At 49.8% G+C, this 25,862-nt stretch overlaps 1 protein-coding gene across 1 annotated transcript in view; it reads right to left on the bottom strand.

Moving 5' to 3' along the window:
- IQSEC1 (IQ motif and Sec7 domain ArfGEF 1) overlaps positions 1-25,862 on the bottom strand; it is a 376,503-nt gene that overhangs the window by 246,175 nt on the left and 104,466 nt on the right. Inside the window, 1 exon segment of the mRNA XM_057311963.1 lies at positions 8,505-8,534. Within this exon segment, the coding sequence (XP_057167946.1) occupies positions 8,505-8,534 (30 nt within the window).

Genomic DNA, 25,862 nt, shown 5'->3' with positions numbered 1-25,862 from the left:
CACCAGAATTCAGAAACTCTCAGTGAGTATTTTTATATTTTCATGGCAATGTATTTACTTGGATAAGGTCAAAGAATCTGTTCTCCTTGTAACAGGACACAACTGGGAACACTGGTCATATTCTCAAGGCTCGGACTGGAAATGTCATAGTTGAGGAGATATCCACGACTCAGATATGACCAGACAGCTTTGAGGAACTGCGGTTGACTTTATGGAGCCAATGAAGCCCCTTGGAAAAATCACCTGATACCTTGCTTACAAAGTTTCCAGCAGCTTTACCAGGTGAATAAGAAAGGTCACTTCCTTGGGGCGCCTGGGTGGCACAGCGGTTAAGCATCTGCCTTCGGCTCAGGGCGTGATCCCGGCGTTATGGGATCGAGCCCCACATCAGGCTCCTCCGCTATGAGCCTGCTTCTTCCTCTCCCACTCCCCCTGCTTGTGTTCCCTCTCTCACTGGCTGTCTCTATCTCTGTCGAATAAATAAATAAAACCTTAAAAAAAAAAAAAAAAGAACGGTCACTTCCTGGCAGGTGCAGGATCCTTAGGATATATTGGGGACCTTGAGAAGAGAGAAATCCACCCAAATCTACGGGTGTTGCAGGCAAAGTCTGATGGCAAGTATTTGGCTTGGCTTCCTAGCCTCTAGAGGCGGTTAAAAGTTCAATCTGACATTCCTTATGAAAAGTTCCAGCAGGGGTGCCTGGCTGGCTCAGTCAGTAAAGCCTGTGACTCTTGATCTCGGGGTCATGAGTTCAAGCCCCATATTAGGTGTAGAACTTACTTAGATAAATTTTAAAATAGAAAGAGTGTTAAAAAAAAAAAAAAGAATCCGGCAAAGCAGATTAAAAACAAAAACCAAACCTATCTGACCAATCACCATTGTTTCTACACCTATGTAAACAGGCCAACTTTATTAAAATTGGACTTATTTTACAAAGGACTTAGTCTTAATTTGGCTATCTTTGGTGGAAATGAGGGTGACTCTTACAGAGAGAAATTGTTTCAGTAACACACTTTGAAGGTGCTGGATTCTAGTTCTGATGAACTGTCCTTGAGTGTTGGTTGGTTGCCTGTAACACTGGGCTGGGTCCTGAATTCTCCTGGTTTCCTTGAATATCTGACTATAACTCTCCAAACTAAGGTTTCCAGTTTTCTCCCACTGTCTTGACTTGAATCACTGAGAACTAAAGCTGTCCTTTTTCCTGAAATGCTACAAACTAACTCGACAGCCCAAAGTAAACGTCAGAGGAAAATTGCCACAATGGCCCACGTGGAGACCATCTCCATGCCCGTGCTATAGGGACCACTTGGAAAGATCACCAGAGACACACGGATCACTGAACAAGCTTATTGCAGCCGTCCAGACTGGACGATCTGCCATTGGAAAATCCAGACTTTGAAGTGTTCATGGATGGGGATGGTTTCACAGATCAAAGACAACGAAGAGCTGGATGCAGGGGTGACCCATCAGCTATTGTCCACTGCCAAGCATGCCAGAAACTGGACGACTGCCCAAGGGAACCATGCTGGCAGCCCATACAAAGACTCCAACACCCTCTATAATGGCTTTAGGACCAAACATAGATTTAACTAAATATCAACCCCAATATTCCTTGGAGGACAGTAGAGGAACTAAGGAATGGGGGTTTGGACACCCTGCTGGCACTAATACTGGCTGGAAGTATAACGAATCCTTATTCCAGAACATCTTATGGAAGAAATAATTGGCCATATTCACCAAAGCACCCATTATGGGAAAGATGTTACTCTTCAGTGTATCTGGTAGTATATTGTGGGTTCCAATCTTCAGAGAACTGCTTAGAAACATGCCACTTGTGCTAGAAATAATCCTTAGACTGGGCCCCCGCCAGTTTTAAAAGGTATACAGCTTGGAGCCACCAAACCTGGAGAAGACCGGCAGGTGGCCCTTACCAGGATGCCAAAAACAACAGATGATTCTTGGTATTTGCTAATATTTGCAGACACCTTTACAAGCTGGGTTGAAGCTTTTCCACTTTGTTCAGAGAAGGCCTCAGAAGTTTCTTATTTTTTTTTTTTAAAGATTTTATTTATTTGAGAGAGAGAGAGAGATCACAAGCAGGGGGAATGGGTAGAGGAAGAGGCAGACTCCCTGATGGGCAGGGAGCCTGATGCAGGACTCAATCCCTGGACCCCGGGATCGTGACGTGAGCCCAAGGCAGATGCTTAACCGACTGAGCCACCCAGACGCCCCAGGGCCTCAGAAGCTGTCAAAACACCTGCAAGCAAAATCATTCCCAGGTTTAGACTGCTGCTAATAATTCGGAGCGACACTGGAGTGAAAAATCACATGAATGGCATCTGATGCCTTGGACACTCAATGGAAATCACACACCTCCTGGAGATCCCAACTGACTGGAAAAACAGAAAAAATGAATTACGGCAAAGATATGCCAAGACACCAACTTAACTCGGGGAAAAAGCCTTGCCATCTGCCCTGCTTTGCGTAAGAGTAGCCGCTGTGAAATGTTATATGGATGACTTTCCACGTTCTTTTCATGACTTAGGAGTTCCCAGAGGACTCACATCAGGGAATTAGACTATCAGGTACAGTCAATACATAAGTTTGCTTCCAGCAACTTGACGTTCTTCCCAAGTGTGGCCTTATGCTGCCTGAATCCTTTAGTGACATCAAAAGGTGTCACCAAGGACCTGAAGAGCAGGTCCCCAGAGGACCAACTCCAACCTCATCGGACAACATCCTTCAAGGGGCTGTTGGCCACTCTCAGAAAACTACAGGGAAGTCAGCCCTGGATCCATCACACCCGAATTACGAGAATGCACAGGTTCCCTACCTGGGAAGAGGGAGAACATCGAAAAGGACCCCGCTCAGACCTGTGAGCCTCTGATGGACTTGAAACTACTACTACTTAGGGAGAGCTGGTCCAAGAAATCAGTCCATGAGCACAACACGCTACTGGGTCACAATCACCCTCCCCTAAAACCCTCGATAGAACATAGTACAAGAACTATTGACCAAAGTACAAATAGTACTTAGAATAGTCCAGACCAGTGCAGAAAGCTTCCATTCCTCTACCCCAGTCTTCACCCCACTGTAGTGGGAAGGAAAGAGAGCAGTCATCGTCCCAATATGCTCGAGGATGAGGACCGAACAAAAGACAGTGGGGACTGAAACCAGCAACCAAAGGGTTAACAGAACGAAAAAGCACAATTGCAACTTTCTACCCAGACCTTCCTCCTTTGCCCCTAAGTATCCCTGACTCTCCTCCTGGGGCAGGGGGTGGATTTCAGGCTTCCCTCCCATCTCCCAGTTTGGCTGCCTCTGGAATAAACGCTCTCCTCGCTGCATGCTTGATGTCTCAGCGATGGTCTTGGCCGCACATCAGACGGATGAACTTGGGTTCGCTTACACATACAGTAGGTACTCAGTAAAGACTGAAAGAGTGTCAGCTCTGAGGCTTGCAGAGCTCAGTGTCTGGTCCATGGTGACACAGAGGGTAGGGACGAGGAGAAGAAGAATTTAATTCAGAATCGTCTGACCCCAGTGCCTCTATTCCCATCCACAGTGCTAAGAAATTTCTGCTCTCCTCCCGCGGCCGCCGGCTCAGCCCTTAGCACAGCACCTGTGGACCCAGAAGGCCCCAGCCCCTCTGCCTGATTTGGAGCCAGCTCTCATTCCATCCCGGAGGTGACAGTTCAACTCTGTTTACCCAGCAGCGCAAACGCCCCAGCTTTGTCTGCCACCTTGGGCAATTTTCATACCTCCTTGCACACAAAATAAATTGCACGTTCTCATTTTGGGTTTGAGGGGGGGAAATGGCCCAGTTAATTACAAAGGCTGCCTTGCTTTGGCACGGAGTGATGGGAGATGTTCACAGGAAAATGGATTAATTTTGACTAATTGCTTTCACTTACATGTCTTAGTTCCAATTAAGACAACATTTGTAACCGAGCCCACCTTCTCCAGAAGCAGCTCCCATGCTCCCCAGACAAGCAGCCCTCAGGTTTCACCGGCTGCTCAAGGTCCTGAGAAACTTGCTGGCTGGGACCTTTGGGAAATGCCAGTCAATGTTTCAAGATCCCTCCTGGGGAGATCTAGGGGAACTACCTTGTTTAGTGCTCCTGCAGATTGATCCGCCCACGCTTCTGAGGCAGGCACAGCCTGGCTGTGTGTTTAGGCCGCCTGTTACAATCCGCAAGGACAGGGCCTGCAAATCTGTATATTCCGCAAGCACCAGAAGGCTATTCGAACTGGAAAAGCTCTGGGTGTCAAGACACGGGTCTGCATAGGAAAGCCCTGTTATCTAGGGGAGCTGTTCAAGGATTTCTTTGCCTCGTTTCCCAGAGCAGACAAAATGGGGCTCACCATAACTCTCTTGAAGGGGTGGGATTGGTTGTGCAGGTGAGGTGAGGCCCCGACCCACAGTGAACACTCATTAAATGGTACTTGTTCCTGCTAGTGAACATGGCTGGGTTCATTTCAGGGAGTTAATGAGAACCGCGGAAAAACAAAAGACAAGGCTTTTGTGCTGAACAAAGTCCTTGAACCTCAAACACTGTATCAGCACCCTCTCTGGGCCCTCTGTGCAGCTATTCATTCTTTCAAACTCCAAACTCTGCAAAGCTCTTCTTTTCCCACCTCCCCACAACCGATAAATCATTACAAGGTTCAAAGTGGAGGGCGTCAGCAGCCTCCCCCGGAATGGAGTGGAAAACAGACACACGCGCCCTGGGAGCAAGGGAGCAAAGTCCTACGTTTGCAAAATGGTCAAAACTGAGTCATTTCATTTGTGGAAAATGAATACATCTGATCTTGCAAATGTTTCGCCTCGGGGAAAAGGAGCGCGCACGCATCCGCAAACAGGCTTCTCCTGGCAAAAACCGAACCTGCTGCTCTGGGGGGGCTCCACCAGCCCACCAGAAAGCCTGCGGCGCACGTCCGCACGTCCGTCCTTGCAGCGTAAAGAGAAAACGTTGCCAAGCAGGGGCCTCAGGGTGGGGGGCGGGTCAGCCAAGGAGGGTCTCTCAGGGTTCATTTCCTTAACATTTAGCAAAGACCGTCAACTCTTGGTGGCCGTCCAGACCTTAGCTGGGATCATAACATCCAGGCACTGCCTTTCTGAGTCAAATGTAGCCCCCTCTGCCCACGATTTTTGGTGTTTATTGTGGAAAGGGGGACGAAGCAAGGGGGGGCATTATCCACTAAGCAGGGTAGATGGTCCAATTTTTTCCCCCTTCCATCTTATGGCCTGAAAATATTTATGAGTTCTAAATCCAATTAAGCAAACATTAATTTGTACCCGTTCTGTGGACAAGGCATTGTGCCCGGGGTTCCCAGTGAGACCAAGGTGAATTCAGTCCACTAAGCCTGTTGGTGCCTGCTCTGTGCTCTGTGCTGGGAGACAACTGGGGGGCCTCACCCAGGTTCCTTACTCTGCGTGGGGGGTTAAGGGCTCAAGTCGGTAGGACAGCAATCAACGCGAACAGGGGTATCAGAAGGAAGCACAAAAAGCCAAGGAGCGCAAGCAGGGGAAGGGCTCTTCAGCCATGACCCCCTCAGTGCTTCGGGGAGGCAGCAATGTGAGGGTTCTGAGAAAGGCTCGGGTCTGCCGAGGGGAGGGGGCAGAGGAAACGGCATTAGTCCCACAGAAGCTCAAGGCAGGCAGGGAATCTATGGATGCATCTAGAACCGGTGAGCAGCACCACTGGGTGGCTGCAGAAGATGCATGGGGGACAGGAGCAGGGAACTGGGCTGTGCAGGTGGCAGGTGCCTGGCCCCAGGCACCTCAGTGAGAGCCACAGCTGTGGTGCTGGGCAACGGGGTTCCCTGGAGGGTGAAGGGGGGGCGGGGCAGTCACTGTCAGACTTGAGTTCTAGAACAATCCTTCTGGTGGGACCCCCCATGGGAGAACACTAGGCAGAAGACCAGGGTCCCTTTAGGAAGACACTTCATGGCCACTCTTCCCTGGGAAACAAAGTTTGCAGCTGTCCGGGGGTAGTAACCCGAAGCACAGAGAGTGGGTCAGATCTGAACCATTTGGGGGGCTTCCTGTCCTGTGCCCCTGTACCCACCCTGTGCTAGTGAGCAGAGAGAGGCCTGACTCCCTGCGGTGACAGCTCCCTGGGGGCCAAAACACACGCCTGGCACAGGACAGAGATGCAGTCAAGGCCTGACAACAGCATCTTAAAGTCCCAGCAGTGGCTTTTCTCAGGAGTCCTAAAGGTCGCCGGGCCTGTGCCCAAGAGTCTACACAGCACAGGAGAAGTCGCTACGGGGTTGGGTTCTTGAGCCTTAGAAAAACTTGAGATGCAGCCTTCTCTGCTTGGACTCCCATCGGTTTTCTTCCCTGCCCGGCTCCTCATCTCTAGGTGTCCTGCTGAGAACCATTTGGCTCGAGCTGTGAACATATGTTCCAATTTGCAGACAGTGCCCCGCTCCCGTTCCCAGGCCGTTCCTTATTCTCTCCACACAGGTCCTTGCCCGTGCTGTCCCCTCACCGAAATGTCCTTCCCAACCTTCCCCTTGAGCGGGGTATCACGCTCCAGCTTCAGGGCTCTTGTCCGATACCTGCCCTGCAAAACCAGGTTCCCGAGAGCCCACCACACACAGCCCCCCGGGGGTGGGCAGGCAGGGGGTTTAGGGCTAAACATCCACCCCACACACGTCTCCCAGCACCCATTCGATTAGGAACTTGGCTGAATTTGCAGGTGAAGGCCCACTGATCTCCGGGTGAGTAGAGCAGAGGGGAGCGGGGGCTCAGATCTTAAAGCAGAGAGAGGCAGTGGAGAGTGGGGCTGAGGGCCCTCTCCTTCCTATTCCCCCCGTGAATCCCCTTCCAACGTTGGTGCATACCCCAGTGACGGGATGCTCACTACCCCTCGGCACCCCACCCTCTCTTCAGACAGCTCTTCACCTTTAACAAATATCTGGATAGCTAAGACATTTGCGTGGTTCCAAACTCAAGCAACAGCACAGTACACACTTCGAGGAGGCTCACAGCCGCTCTTGAACCTCCGCACTCTGCTCCCCATCTCCCAAGGGACCATTCTGATAACTGCTTGTGTCTCCTGCCATTGCTTACCTATGCAAACTTTACAAGCAAGAAACCGTGTTCTTATATCTGATTTTTCTTATTCAAAATGTAATGCGAGATACACGCTCTCCTGCCCCTTGCTTTGCTCACGAAACAACATACCTGGGGCCTCTTCCCCCATCAGCCCACCGAGGGCACCCTCCCCCGGCTTTCACAGCTGCACATACTCAGGGTGGGCCATGGTTCCAGAATGCCCAGCAGGCCCTCCTCCGGCATCTCCTGGCCTTGGCCATTCTCCATCTCTCAGCGTATCTCCTCTCCGTTCTCAGGCCTATGGCGACCTGGCCCTCACCCCATTGGTAGGCCTTGTATGACACTCTATTCAGTACCCCCCTCACCCTGAGTGTGCCTCTGCTTCCTGTAGGGACCCTGCCCTCCCACTGCCCCCTATTCTGCCTCCCTCGCTTGGGACCACCACGCATGTCTCCTGGGGTAAGCCAAAGCCAAGTGCACGAGTACAGAATGGGACCTCCCCGTGCTGCTTCCTGGAGCCTCCCCAGGACCCAGCCACCATCATCCATCTGCACTTCTCTCTCCCCAGACTGCCTAGAGGACCCCACCCAAGCCTGAAACTCCCAGCTCCAGGCCCAGGATGAGCCTCTTATCTCCCCAGCCTGGTCACAGTGCGATTCAAACCAGCCACAAATCTGAAATCCCATTTGCTGCCAAGGGGCCTGGGCGTCCCCTGTGGCTCTTCAATGGCCTCCTTGCTTCTCCTCCCCTCTCCCACCCTCATCAGCACCCAATCATCTCCCATCCCTCATGGCCTTCTTGGTCCCCCAACTCAAGCCTTGAGACCTGGCCCCAGCCCCCTGGGCTAGACCACTAGCACCCTGGGGTTCTGGTGCCTACCAGCCCCTCTCCTCGGTCCAGTCAGTATCCCCGCTGTGACCCCCCTCCATGCTGACCCCCTACCCTCCACTGGTGGGGGAGGAGAGAGGCAGGGTCTCAACTGCAAGCATCATCTGCTCCATGTGCCATGGAGACATACTGCAGCAGTCAAGGCAGGCAGGAGCCTGCCCTTCCACCAAACATCCCAAGTCTGGTCCCGGGGGCTGTCTGAACTGAGAAGCTTCCAGTCTTCGATACGTCACAGTCTAGGTAAACCAGACACCACGACAGCCCTTGAGGGGACGAAACAACCCCCAAGCAGGGTGACCTCCAGGAAGGTCATTCCAGAATCAGGAAAGCCTGCACAGTAAACCAGGGCTCTTGCTGCTCTCGGACATGAAGCTAGCAGACAGAGCATGGCCGAGGTCCGCGGGTGGCAGGCCAGGGCCAGGAGTGGCAAGGGAGCAGGGCTCTGACCTGGTGAGACCTCATCAGAGAGAAATCAAAGCACATGGTTTCATGGAAGCCACCCACTCCCCGGACGCAAGAAGCTCAAGCAGAGGCTGATGGCCCACATACCTGACACTCCGGGAACTTTCTCCTTCAGACCTGCAAAGAGAGAGAACACACACTTAGAATGCAAGTAAGTACCCTCCAGTATGGGGGATCCGCATGAGGACGTTAGATATGGGCACCCATGAGGTCCCCAGCGACCCTGGGAGCCCTTCTCCAGCCTCAGCAGACTGCCCCCAGCCCCAGTCCCCATGGCGTGCCGTTGCTGGGCTTTTGACCTAGAACTCCACCCTGAAAACCACCTCCTCCTGGAAGCTTTCGGCTGGTTTCCCAACCCCCTCCAGTGCACATCACCTTGGCCGTCATCATCACTCCCAGAGGGGGGCCTGTGGCTCCAGAACTCTGTGCCCTGGGCCCCGTGAGGCTGCTGTGGAAGGAATGAGTGAGGGACGTGCAGCTGGCCTCTCTGCATCCTCTACTTGGTATTTCCAGCATATAGCCCCACTACCAGCTCCATTTTCAAGTACCCAGAAATCAATTACACCACTTTACAAAGGAGACAAGCCTGAATGTCAAGGAACTGGACACTTAGATCGTATCGCGCACACTTGAACTTTCATGGAGCCTGTGAAATACAGGGCATCCCTGACAGCGGTGCCTTCGCGCTCTGTAAACCAAAGCAAAGGGACTTGGGGATTCAAATCCTCGCAGCGAAGGGCTTAAAGCCACAGCCGGGCTCCCAGCGTCTGAAGGAGCAAAGGGCTAGTGCAAGCACGTTGGGGAATCTAATCCCTGGACGTCCCAAATTGGATTTTACTGCCAGCGAGCTACAGAAATAAAAACACCCTTAACCCAAAGTCTTTTTTTTTTTTCAAATTGCCTTTTTCAGTAATTTTGCAGACTAGCTGCATGGCCCCATCAGCACTGAAGCCCAGGGGAATGGCTTCTCCCACTGAGCCGGCCTTGCTGATCTTAGGAGAGCATCCCACGTCCTTTCCTACGTCTGCCGTGTCAATGACAGATTCTACCCAGGCTGTCTTTCAAGCAAACCGACGGCCCGGCGCAGGAAAGTTTCCCCAGGATGCTATAAAGGATCTTACACACCAGCAGTTGTTGGCTGTCTGGAAGGCTCCAGCTGTCCTCAGCTGTCAGCCAGTGACACAGCGCCTGCCAGGGCCACGGGCCACTTCCTGGCTCAGCCGGTGCAGAACGAGAAATAAGACCAATGATGATGAGGACGAGAGACACCCTTACTCAGTCCTTAAGAGGAGCCAAGCCCAGGGCTGGGCCGTGACACATGCTACAGATTTTCACAGCACGCTGGCCGGCCCAGCGTGGTCCACACTGTGCGGAAGAGGGACTGAGGCTCGCGCAGGCTGTGTAAATTCACAGTGGCACGACCAGCCAGCATGGGGGTGCCCTCCTGCCGCACCTCAACGGCCGACAAGCACACCGGACCCCTTCTGTCGTGTTAGAGGTCAGGGTGGAGGTTCCTTGGGCGGATGACGGAAGGGGGCCCTGAGGGCTTGTAGGTGCTGCTCATGTTTGTGTCCCGATCCAGGTCCTGGTTACCCAGGGGCAAAATCGCGATTAATAAAAAGTATATATTTGGTCACTCAGATTACCAAAATGTGTGTCTCATATATATTTGGTCTTTGTGCATAGTTCCTGGCTCCCAGCACCCCAAACCCTTGCAATTTTCTTTCTTTCTTTTTTTTTTAAATCATTTATTCATTTATTTGAGAGGGAGCGAGCAAAAACGCACATGCGGTGGAGGGGCAGAGGGAGAGGGAGAGAGAATCTCAAGCAGACTCCCCACAGAGTGGGGAGCCTGACCTGGGGCTTGGTCCCAGGACCAGGGATCATGACCTGAGCTGAAATCAAGAGTCAGACTCAACAGGCACCCCCAAACCCTTGGAATTTCTGAGCAATGAGAGCAATGGGAACATCTTTTGTTACACTATTTGGTCTCTAGTCCTCAGTCCCTGAAATCACTTCAGAGCCCCTTTCCACCATAACTAGGGTCACGTTAATGAGGTGACTTTTGAAAAGCACCTAAGGATGGGGGCTGGTTGTGAGGGGAACCAACCAAGAATAGACGGTTGGAACTTTCAGTCCCACTCCCTGACCTTCAGGGAGGGAAGAAAAGGCTGGAGGTTGAATCAATCACCAACGGCCAATGATTTAATCAGTCAGGTCTACGTAATGAAGCCTCCAGAAAAATCCAAAGGGATGGGGTTCAAAGAGCTTCAGTTGGTGAACACACAGAGATTCGGGGACGGTGGTGTGCCCAGAGGGCAGGGAAGCTCCACGCCCCTGCCCCATCCCTTGCCCTGTGCATCTCTCCGACCTGGCTGTCCCCGAGTTACGTCCTTTTAGAAGAAGCCAGTACTGTAGTGAGTACACTGGTTTCCTGAATTCTGTGAGCCACTCAAATTAATTGAACCCAAGGGGGAAGTCACGGGAACCTCTGATTTATAGCCAGTTGGTCAGAAGCACAGGTAACAAGCTAAGCTTGCGACTGGCATCTGAAGTGGGGGTGGGGGCAGTCTTGCAGGACTGAGCCCTTCATGTGGGGGATCTGAGGCTATCTCCGGGTAGAGAGTGATAGAATTGGGTTGAATCGGAGGACACGCAGTGGGTGTTAGAGAATGGCTTGGTGGTGTGGGCACTCGCCCCCCTCCCACACGTGTTGGAACTGAGTACCAGAGTCTCTCCTGGGAGACCCACGGTGTGAAAACCCACCCTGCTGCACACTTACAACACAAACACTTTCAGTATATGTGCTGTGTTATTAAAAAATTGAAAAATATATAATACAGAGAAGATTAGTGGTGAGCTGATAATTGTTGAAGTTGGATATATCGCGGGGGGCGGGGGGGAGTCCTGACACGGTGTTGCCTACTTTTGTGCATGTTTGAAGTTTTCCACAAGTTGGAAAAACAGTTTTGGTAGGATGAGTAGGTGTGGAGCTCTAATGTACAGCATGGTGACTACGGTTAATAATGCCAGATGGTGTACTAGAAATTTGCTAGAATAAATTTCAGGTGCTTGCACCACAAAAAATAAAGACAATTATGTAAGGAGAGGAACACGTTAGTCAGCTTGCCTGTAGTGGTCATTTTACTGTATATATGTATACCAAAACACGTGGTACACCTTAAATAGACACCATTTTTATTAAAAAAAAAAAAAAAAAGACGAGGTCTGTGACGTGAGTGGCCAGTGGCTGTACGTGGACTCTGTGACTTCTGTGATGGCAGAAATGACGCCCCTGCCAGGTTCAGCCCTAACCTTTGAAAGAACTGGCAACTTTTGCTTTCCTGCTCTTAAGAAACCAACTGCCATGCTGAGAGGAAGCCCAAGCTAACACGTGGAGGAGGAGGGGAGGCCAGAGAGGGGGAGGGGGAGGAAGAGGAGGGGGAAAGGGAGGGGGAGGAGGGTGGGGAAGGCTCCCGGCCAACAGCCCCAGCTGAGTCTCCAGCTGCCAGCCACCGTGAGCAAAGCCTCAGCTGATGTGACACACGGCACAGAGGAGCTGTCCCCACAGGCCTTGCTCAAACTGTGAAATCCGGATGGATTTCCAGCCTCAGGGCCTTTGCACACACTCTTCCTCCCGCCTGCAGTCCTTTATGTAGTTAACACCCCCTGACTATCAGTCACTTTCTGCCACTGTGTCCCTCACTCGGGGGCATCTCTGGCCGCCTTCTCCAAACTCAGCCAGGCCTCCCTCCCTGTTAGGCCTCTCAAGCAGCCCATCCCTCCCCCACAGCAGGGGCCAGTCTGCAGCTGAGATCTCTTGGAATAACGGTTCGATTAATACCACTCCGCGCTTCCCCACATCATCACAGGGCCTGGCACACATAAGTGCTCTGTTGTAGAAAAGACGGTGTTACCCAGGAAAGTAAGAGCACCCCCTGACCCACAAGTTGTGCTCCGAGGTACAAACACCAGTGAGGCACACGTCATGGCCCGAGGTGGGGTGCTCCCAGAGCCCCGAGCTGGAATGCATCACGGCAGGAAAATGGATGAATGTGGCCCAGCCACACAAAACAAGGGACACCAAGCAGCCAGGGGAACACAAGCCCCGGCCCCCCCAGCAGCAGGGCGAGTGGCCTAGGTGGCCAAAGAGGGCACACGTCACGATCCATCGGACTGAAGCAAAACAGGCGAAACTCAGCGCCTCAGCTGAGAGATGCCCAGCTGGGAGTTAAACCGTGAAGCCAAGCAGGGACGTGACTGTCAAGAAGTCAGGGCATGCGTCACCCCCCAGAGAGGACTTGCTGTCAGAGGAATATTAAGGGCTTTCCAGGCTGCTGGGCTTGGGTGCTGAATACAGCTGCCTACACCGGAGTGAATCTTTAAACCGCACCCACACACAAACACATGCATGTGCACACAGATTTTGTATGCCCTCTGTGTGTGTAAGTCACGATTTCAAAATGGAAAACGTGAACAACGGTTCAACAAAGTGATGAGCTGTTTTAAAAGGGGGAATGAGTCCCTGCTTTGTTCCTCAAACCTCCAGGCCGTGGTCACAGGTGGGCGTCTCTGGCAGCGCCCAAACTCCCCTGTGCTCTCACTGGTAGCAAATAACATGAAAAGCAGGTATTTCCCAGCCACGTGTGTTCCAGATGCCTGAACGTAAACCCCTTGCTCTAGAAGGACCGTGGACTCCCTGCCCAGCAATTTCAAGTGGCATCAGCACACACCAACACAGGCCACAGCCCCCCAAGCTGGCGGCTGATGGAAACCAGAATGGCCAACGGAAGGGTGTGCTGCTTCCCCCGCCAGGGGATGCAACCAGGTGCAGATGAGCCCTCTGTTAGCTGGAAGCCTTTCCAGATTCGCCCTCAGGGAGCCTGAAGCCAACGCAAGCCACAGAGGCATGAGGATGGGCCATCCCCAGGAGCAGCAGCAGAGGACGGTGTTTTGTGTTTATTTTCCATCTCATCAGAGCTGCGACAGAAACGAAAGCAAGCAGGGGCTGTGTGTGCACGGGTGTGCATACATGCATGGGTGTGAGTGCACATGGGCGTGTGCGTGTGTGCGTCTCACTCTTCATCTCTGTCTTGACCTCTCGCCCTGGGGGAAGCCTGTCCTGTGAGCAGCCGTGGAGACACCCACGTGGTAAGAACCTGATGGTCTGCCGCCGGCCACACGAGTGAGCTTACAGGTACAGCCGCCCCACCCAACGCCTTGCTGGCGATCTCAGAGCCGCTGAGTCAGAACCATCCAGAGAGGCTGCTCCCAGGCTCCCGGCCCCCCCCCCCGCACGCCAAGACAAGAAATGGTTGCCTCTGTGAGCTGCTAAGGGTTGGGGTCGTTTGTTACGCAGCAGTGGAAAATCCTCCTCCTTCGCATCACCGGCTGGGGAGCCTTTGCTCAGTCCCACTTGAAGCGATCTTATCTGTGTCTGCTTACTGTGTCTGTCTTCCTCAATAAGGGGGAAGCTCCATGAGGACAAGGGACCTGGAGGTGCCCTGCAGAGTCTCCAGTGCTAAGACGACGTAGAGGCTCCTGGTTAAATGGCTGAGCTGCAGGGACCCAGCGATGTCAGGAGCCCATCGTTCTGGGATGTCCCGTGTCTGAGAAGCCAGGACATACCAGGAATAGGAACAGATGCTGAGTCAGACCCTCCCTGTCCCGGGCCCAGCACTGCCCTTTACTGCTGCCAAGCGACCTCAGAATGTCACTCAACCTCTATGAACCTCAGTTTCTTCATCTGTGGGCTGGGGATGGTAAAAGCCCCCAAGAATGCTGTAAGGAGACAAAGCGCATGCGCGACACGAAGTGGTTGATCAATAAAGCTGCTTCCCCCGCCCCCTGCCTGAAGGTGCGATCTGAGGACGCGCGCTCCCTGCCCCTAGGCTGCTGCGCAGCTACTTAGGGCAGACCCACGGTGCAGGAGGCAAGGGCGGTTCCTTAGTAGAGGACGCATCCCTGTGCAGCAAAGCCCAGCACAGGGCCTGGCGCCCAGCAGGCTGCGGGAGGTGTTTGCTGTGTGAACCCAAGACGGAGCTGACTGCAAACTCCCACGCTAACAGCAGCACACAGCGGTCCCCTTTTAAACCAAGGATGGCATATTCAGAACCCCAGGTTCAAATTTGAACCTCACGGCATATCGTCACGGTCTTAGGGCAGAAGGAGTAATAAATGATGTGGCAAGAAAGGGCAGAAAGGGGTCGGGCTGAACTCTGGGGAGGGTGATGCCCTCTGTGCAGGCACGGCCGTGCATCAGCGTGGGTGAGGCAGCAGGTGGCTGGGAGCGTACTGGAGCCCTCTGGTTCCCTGCCAGAGAGGGTGAGAACCAGGAACAGGATGACTTTCCAGATTGGTATGAACAGATGCAAGGTCACAGATGCAGCCTCACACCTGTTAAACCAACTCCGGGAGCCAGCCTGAGGCTTACATGTGCGCATGCTCGGGCCACGACGCCTTCATTGGCGTTGCCCCGACGCACCAGGAGTTTATATGGGAGGTGAAGGCAAGGGGGTAGGGAAGTGAGACAAGGAAGAGACTGCAGTTAATCATGGGTGTTATCAGGCCGCCCACCGTGCAGGAGCCCACCACTGCGGGAGCCCACCACTGGGGACGACAGGAAGCCAGTCCACCAGGAAGCCCTGGGACAGTGAGAGCTCTCCCAGCCAAGAGACAAGGCAGTGGGGCACTGGCTGACGTCTCCTGGAGACGCTAAGTCCGCACGCTTCAGCCTGCTGCACAAGTGACCAAGGGGTCTCCAGCAGCAGGAAAAATCCCCAGGCAGCGAGAAGGCAGGCCAGTGTGTACTGAGGAGGCTAGGGCTAGGGGCTCCGATGGCCAGTGCTCTCTGGATTAAGAGAAAGCTCCCTGCTGTCCTTAAGACAATACAATGGACAATTTGAGCCTTCATGTGGCTTTCAGAAGGGTGTAAGTGACCATTTTTGTTGCTCTTGTTTTGATTCCGTGGTGGAACTTGCAGACTGACTCATTGAACATGCGTGCCAACCCCCTCCTTCCAGGCCTGGCTCTACATTAGTCAGTCTCTGGAAAAACTGAAACCTACATTTCCCAGACACCCTTGCAGCTAGGGTTCTGCAGGTGGTCTCAGCTGCTCTGGGCAGATGCCTGCCCGAAGTGTGGAAGGTGGATGTGAGCACCATGCGTGGTGGAGATGAGGTGCCTGGCTGGCAGGGAACAGAAAGTTCTGGCTCTCCCACAGCAGCGGGCTCCAGTGTCTGGGCCTGAGCATTCCAGGCAGTGCTGTGCCCATGGCAACAGTCTTGGGCAGGGTTAGGTGACTGTCTAGGCCGAGTTGTCCCTGGTCATGGTGCATCAAAGCTGATTCCCCTGGTAGTCCTGGAATCTCCATCTGAACACCCAGGAATAAGCCCCACTCTGCTCAAACCAGAAAAACTGGCTTCTGTTGTCTGCAACGAATCACTGTGACGGCACAAATTCAGATTCTAAAATCACCTCTATTGTTTTTTCTCATGTGGAAGAAATACAGAAAAGCTTAAGAAACACAAGTAAAAAATCATCTGTAATCCCACCACCTGGAGGTAACGGCTGTAATATTTGCATGTCTATCTCTAGGCTTTGTTTTCTACCTTTTTATACAGTCAAAAGACAGTCTGTAGCATTCTGGGCCACCTTTGTTCACTTAATGTGGATTATAAATGTGTCCCACTGGCCCTGTTCCTGAGGCCTTCAGCAACCTGGACCAAATCGGGGTCCTCTCTACTTTCTTTTTTTGACCTCCTTAAGGAGGTCTAACTGACCTACACGGAGCTGTACGGATTTCGTGCGCACGACCTGATGACGTGGGAGATAAGTAACACCTGTAAAACCATCATGACTTACACCATAAGCACACCCATCCCCTCCTTTACCCTCTTTTATTTTTTTTCTGATAAGAACACAACCTAAAATCTACCGTCTCAACAACAGTCTTACATGTATAAAATGGCATTATTTATGACAAGCACTGTGCCAGACAGATCTCTAGGACTTACTCATCCTGTACAAGTGAAACTCCGTGCCCTCGATTTGCCCCTCTCCCCAGGCCTGGAAACCACCACTCTACTCTCTTCTTTTATCAATTTGACTATTTCAGCTTCCTCATCTGAGAGGTATTATGTAGTGCTTGTCTCTCCGTGTCTGACTTATCGCCCTTCGCATATGTCCACCAGATTCACCCATCTTGCTGCAAACGGCAGGACTTGCTTCGTTTGAAAGGCTGACTAATATTCCATTGAGATTCTAGACCACATTTTCTCTATCCACTCATCAGTCCATACACATTCGTTTGCTTCCACGTCTTGGCTATTGCACAATGCTTCAATGAACATGGGAGTGCAGCTATCTCTTTGAGATGCTGATTTCTCTTCCTTTGGATACGTACCCAGAGGTGGGATTGATGAATCATACGGTAGCGCTAATTTGTTTTTAAGGTTTTATTTATTTATTTGTCAGGGAGAGAGAGAAAGCACAAGCACAAGAGAGGCACAGATAGAGGGAGATGCAGGCTCCCCGCCAAGCAAGGAGCCTGATGCAGGACTTGATCCCAGGACCCTGGGATCATGACCTGAGCTGAAGGCAGACGCTTAACTGACTGAGCCATCCAGGCATCCCAGTAGTTCTAATTTTTTGTCTGGCATTGGTGCCAGGGTAATGTTGGCTTCACAAACTGAGTATTATGAGTACTATGCTTCTCTTTCTAGTTTTTGGAAGCATTTGAAGACTGGTATTAATTCTTCGAATATTTGGTAGAATTCACCTGTGAAGACATCTGGTCCCATTTTCCTTTGTGTTGGTTACTTATTCAGCCTTCGTATTTATTATTGGTCTGTTCAAACTTCCTCTTTCTTCCTAATTCTATATTTCTAGGGATTTATTCATTTCTTGTGGTTGTCCAATTTATTGGCTTATAAGTGTTCCTAATAGTTTATCTTTTTTATTTCTGTGGCATCTGTTGTGATGCCTTCTCTTCATTTACGGTTTTATTTATTGGAGTCCTCTCTCCTTTTTTCTTAGTTTTGCCAAGGGTTTGTTGATTTTGTTTCTCTTTTCAAAACACCAAACTCTTTGTTTCATTTATTTTTTTCTACTACTTTTCTATGTCCTAGTTCATTTATTTCTGCTCTGATCTTTATCATTTCTTTCATTCTGCTAACTCTGGGTTGTGTTTGTTCTTCTTTTTCTAGTACCGTGAGGTATAAAGTTAGGTGGTTTATTTGAGATTTTTCTTTTTTAATGGAAGTGTTATTAGGTACTTCTTTTTTTTTTTTTTTTAAGATTTTATTTATTTATCCGACAGAGAGAGAGACAGCCAGAGAGAGAGGGAACACAAGCAGGGGGAGTGGGAGAGGAAAGCAGGCTCATAGCGGAGGAGCTGATGCGGGGCTTGATCCCACAACGCCGGGATCACGCCCTGAGCCGAAGGCAGACGCTTAACCGCTGTGCCACCCAGGCGCCCCTATTAGGTACTTCTTAGTACTGCTTTTGCAAAGTTTTGGTATGCTGTATTTTCATCTTCATTTGTCTTGAAATATCTTCTCATTTCCCTTCTAGTTTCTTCTTTGATCCAATGGTTGTTTAAGAATATGTTTTTTAATTTACATGTATTTATGACTTTCCTCATTTTCTTCAGTTACTGATTTCTAGTTTCATTCCATTGCGGTCAGAAAAGATACGTGGGATGATTTTCATCTTGTTAAATTTGTGAAGACTTGTTTTGTGACCTATTATGTGATTTATCCCAGAGAATGTTCTGTGTGTGCTTGAGAAGAACGTGTATTCGGTGCTGTCGGGCGTTCTGTATATGTCTGTTACATACATTTGGTTTATAGTGTTGTTCGAATCTGTGATTTCCTTATTGATTTTCTGTTTGGATTTCCTGTCCATTATTGAAAGTTGGGTATTAAAGTCCCCCACTATTCTTGTATGCCTATCTATTTCTCCCTTCAGATTTGTCAATATTTGCTTTATATGTTTAGGAACTGATGTTGGGTGTGTATATATTTATAATTATCACATCTTCCTATTGAACTAATACTGTTGTCATTATAGAATGCCTTCTCTATCTCTTATAGTAGTCTCGACTTACAGTCTATTTTATCTCATATAAGTATAGTCATCCCTGCTCTCTTTTGATCACCATCTACAAGGAGTATCTTTTTCCTAGTCCTTCACTTTCAGTCCTTGTGTGTCTTTAAAGGCACAGTGAGTCTCTTGTACATAGCATATAGTTGGAGCCTGTTGTTTTATCCATTCAATCTTTCTATGCCCTTTGATTGGTGAGTTTAATCCATTTACACTTAATTATTGATACGCGAGGAACTTATTAACATTTTGTTCATCATTTTCTGTCTCTTTTGTAGCTCTTTTGTTCCTCTCTTACTCTTTTGCTGTCTTCTTTTGTGATTTGATGATTTTTTGGTATTAAATGCTTTGCCTCTTTTCCCTTTTTCTCTTGTGTCTCTTCTTTAAGTATTTCCTTTGTGGCTACCATGAGGCTTGCAGAAAACATCTTAGAGTTAGAACAGTCCATTTTAAGCTGCTAACAACTTAATTTCAATCACATACAAAAACTCTACACTTTTACTCCCCTCCCCACCATACTTTATGTTATTGAGGTCACAATTTGCATACTTTATATTGTGTACCCATTAACGGATCTTTGGTAGTTATAGCTTATCCTTAATACTCTTCTCTTTAAATTTTTATACTTGGGTTAAAAGTGATTTATGTACAGTCATTACAGTATTGCATTGTTCTTTGTCTATTTACTCACCTTTACTGGTAAGATTGATACTTTCATATACTTTTGTGTTGCTATTTAGTGACCTTTCATTTCAACTTGACAAACTCCCCTTAATGCTTCTTGTAGGACAGGTCTAGTGGTAACAAACTCCCTCAAGTTTTGTTTGGGAAAGTTTTGATCCCGCCTTCATTTTTAAAGGACAGTTTTACCAGGTATAGTATTCTTGACTGGCAGATTTTTTTCTTTCAGCATTTTGAATATATCATTCCACTCTTTGCTAGCCTTAAGGTTTCTGCTAAAAATTCTGCTGATAATCTTAATGGAGTTCTCCTATATATGATGAGTTGCTTTTCTCTTGCTGTTTTCAAAATTTTCTCTTTGACTTTTGACAGTTTTAATGTGCTTCAGTATAGACCTTCTTAGATTCAATCTATTTTGTATCTTTTGGACTTCATGAATCTGGATGTCCATTACTTTCCCTAGATTTGGGCAGTTTTCAGCCGTTACTTCTTTAAATAAGCTTTCTGCCCCCCTTCACTTTCTCTTCTTCTGGAACTCCCATTATGTTATACTGGTTTTCTCAATGGTGTCCCATAAGTCCCATAGGCTTTCTTACCCCTTTCTTATTCCTCTTTCATTTTGATTCTCTGAGCAGACAATTTCAAATATCCTGTCTTCAAGTTCACTGATTCTTGATTCTTCCTGATCAAGTCTGCTACTGAAGTTCTCTACTGAATTTTTTCAGCTCAGGCATTATATGCTTTAGCTCCAGAATTTGTTTGGGTTCTTTATGGTTTCTCTTTGTTGAACTTCTCATTTTGATCATGGGTTGTTTTTCTGCTTTTTTAGTTGTCTATCTGTGTTCTCTCATAGTTCAATGAGATTCTTTAAGATGATGATTTCTAAGTTACTGTAAGGCAATTCATAGATCTCCCTTTCTTTGGGGTCAGTTACTGGAGCCTTGTTTTCTTCCTTTGGTGATGTCATGTGTCCCTGATTCTTTGTGATCCTTATAGCCTGTGTTGGTGTCTGCACATTGGAAGAAGTAGTCATCCCTTCCAGCCTTTATGGACTGGCTTTGAGAGGAAAAGACCTTCCTAGACAGCCTCCTAGAGATTCTGGAGCTATCTCAAACCTTTACTGTGGATATGCCTACTTCACTCCCACTCCCTCCTGAGGAGGTAATCTCAGGATTGTGTGCCTCTCTCAACCACACAGAGCCATGCCAGGTGCTCAGAGTTACCTGTTACTTTTCCCTAGGGCAGTAACCAGATATGCCAGGGCACTGGATGCAAGTTCTACTTCCTTCCCTCCCTTCTGAAAGGTATGTCTTACGATTTTGTGCCTTCTCCCTAACCTACACGGTCATGTCGAGTGCCAAGAGTCACCCACCCCTTTTCCATAGGGTAGGGCACCAAAATGCCAGGACATTGGGTACAAGTTCCACTTCTGTCCCTCCCTGCTGAGGGAGCAGTCTGGGAGTCGTGCACCTTCTCTCATCCCTGCAGAGTCAAGCTGGTTGCTGAGATCCTTCCTGGCTGCTGAGATCTGCATGGCATCTGGGGGAGTATATGGGGCACCATCTGAGGGGGATTGTGGTTTGGGGATATATATGCTAGTTGCTATGAGCCTCTGCCCTTTTCTTTGTTCTTAGCTGCTCTCAGATGATCTAACCATACCTATTTCCTCAGTGTTCTAGTGGGCTAAGATAAGCAGGACTTTTGGACATTGCCCCCAAAGGCCAGGGAGCTGGACCCTCACTTGTTTTTTTTTTTCCCCGTGGGAGAAGTCATGGGCTGGGGGAATCTCTCTTGGCTCTGAGTTTTGCTGGTCTCAGGGAAGGGTGGTGCAAAATGAAACTTCTCTTTTTACTCTTTTCAACATAACCAGTCTTTGGATTTTGTGGTCCATTGGGGTGCTGATATCTTCAACTGAACTCCAGAGCTCTCACAAAGGTATTTTTGCCTGTAGATGATTGCCAAATCAGTGTTTCTGTGGGAGAAATAAGGGCTGGGACCTTGTATGCTCCCATCTTACTGATATCACTTCCCTTCCCCATCTACTGTTATAATACTCTGCTCTAAGAACAAAACACACGCTCCACCCACAGCCTCTGAGGCCGGAGGAGTCTGGGCCTGCTCCTGAAAGCAGCATCCAGTTTCCTCCTGGCTTGCCCTGATCCAGCCACACATCTTCCGTGATATCCCTCAGACAGCCAAGCACCCCAGCTCCTGATGATTCCTATTCCTTCTCCCACAAAGATCTTTTCCCACATGTTTGTTTTGCCTGCTCCCTCTCATCTTCTGGGTTTCACTATAAATCCCAGCTCCTGGGACAGCCTTTCCCTGTTTGCCCTATTTAAATAGCCCTCTAAACCCATCCGGGATTCTCTACCACATTACCCCATTCTTCCTTCGGTGTACCTGTCCCAGTCTGAAACAGTCTCATTCATCCACTTGGTTACTGTCTGTCTTCCCCAGTAGAATGTCAGCTCCAAGAGAGCAGGCACTGTGTCTGTCTGGTTTACCACTACATTCCCTGCCCATTCCCTGCATTTTTCTTTTAAAGCAATATTTCAAATGTAACATCATGGTCAATGTTTAATGTGTCATAGCTGACTTTGCTTTTCCCATGTATGACCGTGTAGCAGTTTCTAAGCATAAACAACACTGTAATTGACATCTTTGTACATAACAGCCTTTGTCTCTGCCTCTGTGATTCTGTTAAGTAACAGCCTCAGAAGAAGAAATACTGGCTCCCTCAAACAGCATGGATATTTTTAAGGCTCCTTCATACATGTGACCACACTGTATTCCAGAAAGTCTGAATTCAAGACCTAACATAGGTCCCACCACATTGAATGTGAGGGCTAAGAAACAAGAGATGAGTCTTTAGACCAGCAGCACACATGAATCAACTGGGGATCGGATCAAAATTCAGACTCTGCTGAAGGACGTCTGGAATGGGGCTCAAGGAGCTGCATTTCTAACAAACTCCCAGGAGGATTCCCCCAGAGGCTCTCATCTTCATGCTCTCCTGCCTGTTCTTTCCTACCAGTGTCTGGGTTCCATACTGACATAGCCTCTGGGCACCTGTGCCTCTGTCCAGCCCCCAGCTACCCAGGCCAGCAGCCCCAGCAGGAAAGCCTGAGCTTGGTTTCACTCTCTTGCCTCCATTTGGTTCTCAGTTCCAGGCTCCATGACACTTGGTATTATGTGTGGTTCTTAGGGGTTTTGAGTTGGGTTTTCGACTAGTTGTGGGGTGAATTTATCCCTTAAGATCCTAGGATGCTCCACTGCCCTGGATGTGGCAGGAGACATCTGTGACTGTTTTTCCTGTCTGCCCTCTTTTTCCTCATGCCAACAATATCTCTGTTTTTCCTTGGAAGACCTTGTCCCCTCAGCCCTTCCTAGTCTGTATGATCTGGGGGGATGTTAACTCTCTGTAATACCAGAATCAAAAGGTGAGCACATAACCTAGATGTGGCCAATCAGTGGATTTCATCCTGTTTCAGTAACCGGTTCAATGCTGGACATGTGACCTGGGCCCAAGCAAACCCACGCTGGGACTTGCAACAGAACCTTTGTGAGTGAGAAGCTCTCTCCCCTTGGGGAGGTGTGAGGGCTGCTACATGCAGCAAACTGACCGGACAGGGAGACCAATATGGAAAGCAGGGCTGAGGTAACTCCTGATAACATACTTTGAGCCCCTGGATCAAGCCAGACCTGATGCTGATGTGATTTAGACAGGAGTGGGCTACAGTGGAGCTATGACCAAAGCCATCAAAGCAACATGCTAGCTCGAGCACTGATGCTTGTGCACGTCAGTGTGTTCAGTACGAACTACGGAGGGAAGGGGACTGCCGACAGAGAAACCCCAAGACTGTGCACGCACACACACATCACACTCACAGTTCAGGCCAGAATAGTGTGGATCACGGCGGGGGGTGGGGAGGAATTGCAGTCAACGGAGAGGAGGTCTGCTCTAGTCGAATAGGAGGTTTTACCACATTATTGGCATCTTTGCATGATACACAATTAGCTTTGAAACAAGAATAAAAATAAGAGACGCATTAGTCAGCTATAAAGTAGCTTAATGTGTGCATGAATCGAAACAGCATTTAAATATGGTTCAGCAGCCTATCCGGAGTCTTTAAAAAGCCTGTGCCATTTATCTGTCCCCAAGGAGGAAATCCTCAGTGTTGCTGCTGTCTCCTTCTTGTGTATGAAGAGGGACTTCAAATGCATCGTCTGGTGGGATCTGTGGAGGACAGGAGGCTGGGTCAAGGTCACACAGGCTGCTGGGGCACAGAAGACTTGTGGACAAAGGTCTTCCTGCTACAACCCTGGGTCTGACTCACCGCCAGAGGCAGGTTTCCTGGGGAGCCCCAGGGGCTGATACCGCAGGGCACTCACTTGTATGGCCTCTCCTTAGATCTGACAAATAATTCTGGGTTCTTTTTCTTAAAAAGTACGGCTCAAAAATATACAAGTTCTCCGCTCTAGGTCCACAAGGCATCGATCAGCCCCAACCCCCAACCACACCCGAGGCTGTTTCCCTCCTTCTCCCTCCCTTTTTCAAGAACTCCAAACCCAGGGCTCAGACGGGTGGGGCAGGCGGGCAGGCGGGTGGGAGGGCGTTGCGTATAGACTTGAAATAGGTACTCAAAGGCTCTGCTTCCAGAATGTTTCTGTTCGTCCTTGTTTGCAGTTTCCTCCCCATTACTGATGATTTAGATACTTGTTATGCAAATGACATCGACAGAGACCCATTCTGTGAAATGCTTACAGGACTCTTTTAAGGACTTCTTCATCTTAAAAATAAAACTGAATCCTCCTGCTTCTCCCTGGGCCAGTGCTGGGGGTCCCAGTCTGCAGAAGGGTGACGCCTCCCAGCCTCGCACTCCATAGCTCCTAAGAGCAACCCCCATCTCTTGGCCTCAGGGAGCTGTGTCCCCTGCCTTCTAACCTGTCAAGGCTGGACAAAGGCTGGATGCCACACTTGCCGGCTCCCCTGCTTGGCCCCTACTCAGTTTCCACCCAGACATCCCCTCCCTGCCCCTCAGGCCTTCTCAGACTTTCCAGGGCATCCCAGTCCTAAGACTGAAGGGACACATGCTCTCCCCATCCCAGTGAAGAGGAGCCCCCAAAGCTGGCAGCACTAGACGAGAGTGTGGGGGCTGCCCTGGGGGCTGGCACCCTGCCCAGAACCACCTTGGGGCTTCTCACTTTCCTCCCTAGGATGTGATTCTCAGCCCCCCAGACCTCTAGTATGAAAGGGGACCCCCATTACATGACCTATGTTAATGATTTTGCAGAGCTGCTTGAAAAGTAATGGTTCTAGTAATAATAATTATTATTATTTGATTTATTATTATTACTGCTGTTATAACAACTAACATTCACTGAGCAGGTATCACAGACCAGGCCCATTCCAATCACTACACGTACTGACTTCATTTAAACCACATGACGTCCCAGGAGGCAGGCAGTATCTTTACTTCATTTAACTTTTCCGCTCTCTGAGGCTCCTTTGTTTTAATTGCAAAAGGAACACATGCTCACTGGAGCAAACAAAGCAAATCGTCCAGAGGTGTGTAAGAGCACGTCCACAGTGTCCCCTGGGCCTGCACTCTCAACCCTCCATCCCTGCTTGCTCCACTGCACTCCCCTGGCGTAACCCAGGGGAGCGGTCTCAGGTACACAGTCTCTGCTTATGCCAACGTGTGCAAGCACGTACCGGGAGGCTCTCTTAGAATTATCCTCCCCATTCTGTGGAAGAGGAAAATGTGGCTCAGAGAGGTTCAGTGACTCACCCAAGGTCACACAGCAGGCACTTAACGTGATTCCCAAATACAACAGCAAAGCAAGCCTGTGACCTTATCCACTAGCGAATATTGCCTCTGAACGTCCTATCAGCTTTGAACAAAAGGAGTACTAATGATCATAACAATAGGAAAGAGCAGTGCGCATTGAGTAGTGTTCCGTACTGTTTCAGGTGCCTTATGCATACTCATCCAGACTTCCCCAGAGCCTATGGTTTGCACGGCCTCTCCCCCATTTCACAGATGAGGGAACTGTGTGCATCAGGAGGGGAAGCCCCTGGCCCACACAGCCATAAGTAGTGACAGAGCAGGGTGCAGACTCGAGGTCTCCAACTATAAAGTCAGCCCAGGAAGGAAGCTGGGGTAGGAAAGGGCAGGGTTTGGCCCTGAGTCAATGGGTAGGATGGACACTGTCTATCCTACTGAACTCACATGGACATCTGAGAGTACCTTAAACTGGTCACCTCAGGGCCTTTGCACAGGTAAGTCCTCCCTGTTTCTCACCCCTCGCTTGGCCTGGATAATGCCTGTTCCCCCTCCAGCTCCCAGCTAACTTAGCAATGAGCCCCTGGAGCCCCTGAGTGAATTCCCGTGTTTGCCACTGTCACACTGGTGCACGGCAGATGTGGCATAAACGTGTTCAGTGAACAGTGTTCCGTGAAGAATGTGTTCTCTCAGTGGGAAGGCTGTGCCCGGCTGAGGGGATGCCATGCCTGAAGGAACAGAGAGAAGGTGGCTGCAAGAAGGCACATGGCCCAACAGGCCTGGACCCTGGGAGGCACTGTGGAGGGTGGGATATGGCAGGGCGGAAAGCAGGGCCACCAGGACAAACGCCAATGGAAGGCGAGAGGGAACC

Source organism: Ursus arctos, unplaced genomic scaffold, assembly GCF_023065955.2.
Source record: "Ursus arctos isolate Adak ecotype North America unplaced genomic scaffold, UrsArc2.0 scaffold_14, whole genome shotgun sequence".
In the NCBI taxonomy this organism is placed as follows: Eukaryota; Metazoa; Chordata; class Mammalia; order Carnivora; family Ursidae; genus Ursus; species Ursus arctos.
This window is presented reverse-complemented; position numbering and strand designations above follow the sequence as displayed.